Here is a 6,000-nt window from a genome sequence, read left to right as displayed (position 1 = left end):
GCGTGCAGAGATTTGCTGATGATGCAAGAGTGGCATCATTAATGCAGAGCAGAAAGACAGGGTTTGAGTGAATCAGAGTATTAGAAGGGGGGGGGGGCCGCTGAAGCATAGTAGGAGAGAGGGACAGCCATGTCCAAAAGAGGCTGGAGAGCTTCTGCGGTAAGCTACGAGCTCATCAGCGGGGGCCACCGAGAGGAGCACGGGGACCGGCGGGCACGCTGTTGACAGAAAGCCCTTTCGAGCTACCAGGTCAGAGCGGCCACGAAAAAGACCAACGCGATCCTGTGACACACTAGGTCAAGTATTTCCTGTGCAGAGATGAAGGGCCTCGTCCGAGGCCCTGGGGAGATCTCCTTGGGGCCGCGCCGCGCCACCCACGCCCCGGAAAGGTGAACCGAAAGCGGCGCAGATGGAGAGAAGGGCTGCGGCGGCCCCGGCTGGGCCCGGGAGCAGGAAGGCCGCGGGCGCTGCCGGAGGTACAGCGGGGAGGGCGGAGGAGCCGCCGAAACTCGAGGCCGGGGCTGGCACAACAGCGAGCGGCTGCGAGCTGGCGCGGACCCAAGTTTTGGCACGGCTGGAGGCGGCGGGGGCCGCAGAGGCGAGGCGAGGGCGGCGGCGGCGGGGCGCCGGCTGCAAGATGGAGCGCAAGCGACCGCTGAGGGCGCCGCCCCGCCGCGCCCCGCCGTCCCGTTAGCGGTTCAGGGCAGCAACCGCCACAGGCAAGAAAACTAACGGAAACTCTTGGAGGGAGGCCTGCGCGTGCGCCGCCTCACGGGCTGAGCCCCTCTCGCGCGGGGCACGCCGGGGCTTGTAGTTCGCCTGGGCGCGGCGCCCCGGGCCGGAGCGGGGCGGCGGGACTACAGCTCCCGGCAGCCCCCGCGCCGCAGCCCGTCCCGGGCGGCTCTGGCGTGTGCGGGGAGCCGCGGGGCTGCGCGGCGGGTGAGATGCGCGCGAGGCAGCCGCGGCGCGGGGGCAGCCGGCGTCGGGCAGGGCCGCAGGTGAGGGCGGCGGGACGCGGGGGCGCGCGCCGGCGGCGGCGGGGCCGGGAGCCGGCGGGCGGGGGGGCGGGGGCCGGGCCCGCCGCGCCGGGGAAGGGCGGGGGCGGACTCGGAAAGTTCCTGCCGCGGCGGGAGCGGCGACGTCGCCGCCGCCGCCGACCCCGGCAAAGGGCCCTGCCCCGCGGGGGGGGGCGGCGGCGGCGGCGGCGGGGCGGGCTGTGGGGGGCCCCCGCCGCCCCCCGCCGGGGAAAGCGCCGTGGCGGCGGCAGCTCCGCCCTGGCGCGGGGGTGCCCCGGGGTGGGGGTGAGGGGCCGAGGCCACATCATCTCCGGAGAGCGGCGCCGCGGGGAGCTGTGCCGGCAGGGGCGGGTCGCCCAGCGGGGATTTAAACCGGGGAGGGACGGGACGGGGCAGGACGGGACGGGCGGCTGCCAGCGCCAGCCCGGACGGGGCTGCGTGACCCGCGGCAGGCAGGAGGCATCCCGCCGCCCCGCCGGCGGCGCCTCCGCCGGTCCCGCCCGCCCCGCCCCAGCCCGGCCCGTGGCTGCGGGGAGGCCGCTTGCCCGCCCGCGAGCCCAGCCCTGGCACCTGCGGACGGCGCCGAGTCCGGCGGCGGGAGCCCGGCTGCTGCGCGGCGGGGGCTGCGGTCCCTCCCGGCGGGAAGCGGGAAAGCGACCGGCTCCCGCGGGGGTAAGGCGAGGGAGAAGAGCCGCTGGGAGCGGGGCTCGAAGTCCGCGCCGTGCCTGGCAGGGGGAGAGCGGGGCGAATGAGGGCCCAGGTGTTGGAGGAGCCGCCGAGAGCTGCTTGGCTCGGGAGCAGCCCCCAGAGGAAGGGGGGGGTCCGGGCTGCCGCGGCGAGGGCCGGCTGGAGAGCGGGCTGCGGGCTGCGCAGCAGGGGCAGGTGGGCTCCCTTCGCAGCCCTTGTGCCTCTCTGCTTTTTGAGGTTTAGGGGTTTTTTATTATACACATATGTATGTAAATACGGAATCGTAGGATTGAATACAAATTTCAATATGCACTTATTTTATTTGATCTTCGGAATCAGTTTATCCTGACTACAAAGTGAGCAGTTTCTATGGTTTTCCTTTCTTAGAAAGATCCATTCTTTCCTATTAAGTTAGCAAAAATAAACTTCATTAAAGGCTTATATGCAAATACACTTGGTATGAAAAGGCTTTGTAAATGCAAATGGATCACGCTTTTGGTAAATACAATTACCATTCTAATTAGGCAGCTGTAGGTAGCTTTCACAGCGTGTTTTCACTGTCTAAATTAAACTTGCTTAGTAGACCCGTTACTTCTTTCACATCATATGGCTTTTCCATTTTCTGTTATGTTGGTTAGGCGTTATTGTTTTTTAGTTCAGATCCACCCCTAAGGCTTGGTATTTGCTGTCTCTGGTATCTGTCAGAAGTGAGGGAGAGAAAAACAATATGTAGAAAACAAAAATAAGTCATCTTCAAGCAAAGTTGAAGGCACTGTGAAGCTGCTTTCTTGAGAAAGGTCCTTAAGTGTTATTGTTGCTGCCCTTATTCTTCCTATTTATGACCTTCATCTGAATCATGTTTAGTGTGTTCTTTAAGGCAGAAGTGGCCTTTTCAGGTGGTGTTGGTAAATGTCTAGCAGCTCTTGACTATTTGAAGACAACAGTTTGTAGATACCTGTACTGAAAATCCAGAAGGTATCATTTTGTTCTCTCTTCTGGAGCCCCTGTTAGGAATTTTTATCAAAGAACCAAGAGCTTATTTGCATTCCAGTACTGCAATTCATGTACCTTTCTTTCCTTATCTACCTTTTAGAACGCAATGGCAGTGGGCTTCTGAGTTATTACACTGGTAATACCAGTAGTGCATAATCTAGTAAATGGACTGTTTTACCAGTTATCAGCCTTATTTCTAGTGAGGACAGTTTATATTGTGTGTGATAAACTGTGGCATTTATTTTATAAAATTTCATTTCATTTAATCTTAGTAATATTCTTTCTGAATTTTTTTTTAAGAGAAGGAAAAAATACACGAGCTTGTTGATTTTGGTGTCCTGTATGGATCTATGCTGCTTTAAAAACTGTTACTGATACATATTATCTATGTACTTGAACCACTTTTGCATTCACAGCTAACCTTTTCTGTGGGAGAAGTTGCATGGGGAATTTAAAAATGATTCTTTTCAAGCATTTCAATTGCTCATGAAATGCTTGAAATATTGAATCAGGTAGCACAGCATCTTGTAACAAGTATTTTGAGCCTGTGCTCTTGAAAAGATTTATTTTAAAAGGTTGTAGCAGGCTTGCTTTTTTAATCAGACATGTAAGGATTAAATGATTTCCCCCCCCCCCAAAAGAACCAATGCTCAATTGTATGCTATGCATATCTTCCTACAGTTAGAGTTTGTGCAAGGTGTTCTTCAGTTGTCTTGAATAAAAGTATTAAAATGGTATCCTGAGTACATGCTACATAGAGGTTTTTTGAGTTTTGACATTATAGTTTTTTGGACATTTCAATGCATTTAATAAATTTTTTTCTGTACCCACCAGCTTCTGAGTATACATCTACAGAGCAGAGCTGTGGTCTACTCCCCCCTACCCTTTTTTTTTCTTCCCCCTCCCCCCCCCCCCCCAACTGTTAAGTGCTCTGCTCTGCTAAAATACCGTTAATTAAAAGATGCGGTAACATGTTAGGTCTGATTTGTCCTGTGTATCATACAGTAGGAAAACAGTTAAGTTCAAGTTATAAGTACAAAATGTTACTAACATAACATATTTGAGTACAAGGAATTGGTGATCCTACTGCTTCAAAGTAGAGTAGTTATAACACTGCTATGCAATTTTATGCATTTCATGTGAAATAACAACTTTATCTTTTCCCCTACAGGCAGAGTACAACGTTTCAAAATGCTGGAGATTATCTGGGTGAAGCTAGAGATTACATTTAATGTGATTGTGTCTTCAGACATTCTGCTCCTGCATTTAATGGGCTAAAACATTTTATAAAAATGAAATCAGATACCTTCACTGCTCTCCAAGTTAACCGTGTCCTGTGAATTCAGAGAAGACTTTCTGAAGGAGGAATAGATTCATCACATACGTGGACTTCTGTTGTTGCTCAAGGATACACTTTTTTTTATTCTAAAAGACTATCTACATGAAGATGAATCTGCATTTAAGATATGGTCTGTGGAATTAGGTGAACAAGGATACTTTTAATGAGTTACCAACATTTATTTCTATCTGTGTTTCCAGCTTTTTTTTTAATACATAAAAATGAAGGACAAGTATAAAACGGCAGAGCTGATGTATTTCTGTGAGGCCTTTATGTAAGCCTCTGTTGTCTGGACGTGGTGCTAAAGGACAGGCAATCTGCTTTTGATCAGCTGATTGTAACTGTGGGAAGAGAACCTCTAATTTAAAGTAACTTACAGCTGAAATTATTTTACTCTTTGGCTTGCACAGAATGAAAGGGAAAATAAAGTTTTACTGGTCAGGGGCGTTTTACTGAACTAAGAAAGGGAAAGTTACATTATTGTTTTCATTTCAAACCAAGAACTGACAACATATTTTTCTTAGAATTTGACTACTAGGGGGATCTTGACAGAGTAAAGCAAGTCAGATGTCAGCAAACAACTCTTCTCCCCCATCCTTACAGAAGTTTTCCCCACCTTCGTGTCATGCTGCTGCACCGCAAACCCCAACTTTGTCTTCAAGTCCCCAGTCGGGGCTCTCCAGTCGACTCTCCAATGGCAGTTTCAGTACCCAGAGCCTCACCAATTCCCGGGGCTCTATGCATGGCGTCTCCTTCCTTCTGCAGATTGGTCTCACTCGGGAGACTGTCACCATTGAAGCTCAGGACCTGTCCCTCTCTGCTGTTAAAGACCTCGTGTGCTCTATAGTTTACCAGAAGGTATGGTATAACACTACCATGTCCCGCTGATGGCAACAGTTGTTTTGTAACAGACGGCTAGTCATAACGACGTGTGACTGGAATATGCTGAGAAGTTTTGGTACAGTGACAAAGATCCATGTTAGATGTTTGCAGTTATGCACAAAGAAATTTTATTAACTCCCAAGGTAGAAGCTTTTAATTTAGGAGTAAACCCTACTGTTACTTTCTTGTTTGTGAAATCTAGTGAAAGAAGATGTAGTAGTAAATTTTCTGCAAGAATTAGTTTCCACAATATGGAGAATATGTTTTTTCCTTTGAGTGACTGTCACTGACATCTTAGGTTTTGACTAGTTTATGCTTACTACTGTTAAGGAATATTCTTGGAACAGTATAGCCAGCTGTAATGAAAGGACCAATTGTGGCTACAGAAATGCACTACAGGCCTGCAGACTTCCGTGATACTAGCTGTTCTTTTCGTTTCTAGTTAATAATTAAAAACCCCACCAAACAGCTAAGGCTGTACTAGTATTGTTATTCTATATAAGGAATACACGTGTTACTCTTTTATGAGAGGACTATTGTCAGCATATTTTCTATTAAGCGAGGGTAGACCAAGAAATAAAAAAATCTTATTGTACTTTGCGAATGTGTCTTAGTTAAGCTGTTGCAAGTTCTAACTCTCTAGGAAGGAAATAACATTGATCTTGTTGGTTTTGCATCCAAGTTTTATCTTTCTTTAGGTTAGGTAGGTTAGATCCTACTAAACAACCTGGAAAGTAGTTAACATTGTTTCATAAAATAATCAAGAAATAATTGCTCTTTTCCCTCAAGGGCAGGGGTGGGCCAGAGGGAGGGAGTTGAAGGTAGATTATTTTGTAGGGAACTGTTTTTTCCATGTCTTTCATTGTTGCGATTGGTGTTTATGATTGATTAGTTTTATTAGATGTTTCTTTTTCATTTAATAGCTTGAAAGAACATAAATGCAAACGTTATATGAACGCTCATTTGCGTATGCTTGTGTATCTTTTTTCCTCCCATCTCATAACTTACTGCATCTTCCATATTTTTACAAACTAGTTGGCAAGCAAGCTGATTTCATAATAAATTTATTGGGTTACCAAAATG

The 6,000-nt window shown here is 49.3% G+C and overlaps 1 protein-coding gene across 7 annotated transcripts in view; it reads left to right on the top strand.

Moving 5' to 3' along the window:
- The first annotated feature begins 887 nt into the window (after positions 1 to 887).
- Positions 888 to 6,000, top strand: part of PRKD3 (protein kinase D3) — a 48,601-nt gene continuing 43,488 nt past the window's right edge. For 3 of the 7 annotated variants that reach the window (XR_014227625.1, XR_014227626.1, XM_082306510.1), the window contains exons 1-2: positions 888 to 998; positions 3,868 to 4,893. Coding sequence is in view for 2 of the 7 variants with exons in the window: in XM_082306510.1 (XP_082162636.1) it covers positions 4,603 to 4,893 (291 nt within the window). In the remaining 5 variants the exon portion in view is untranslated. Of the gene's footprint in view, positions 999 to 3,867; positions 4,894 to 6,000 lie in introns of those variants that run through there. The other 4 variants (XM_082306513.1, XM_082306514.1, XM_082306512.1 and 1 more) reach the window with 2 other exon arrangements.

Source organism: Platalea leucorodia (assembly GCF_965183815.1).
Source record: "Platalea leucorodia genome assembly, chromosome: 3".
Lineage (NCBI taxonomy): Eukaryota > Metazoa > Chordata > Aves > Pelecaniformes > Threskiornithidae > Platalea > Platalea leucorodia.
Note: the sequence above shows the minus strand (reverse complement) of the source record. Positions and strands in the feature narration are given on the sequence as shown.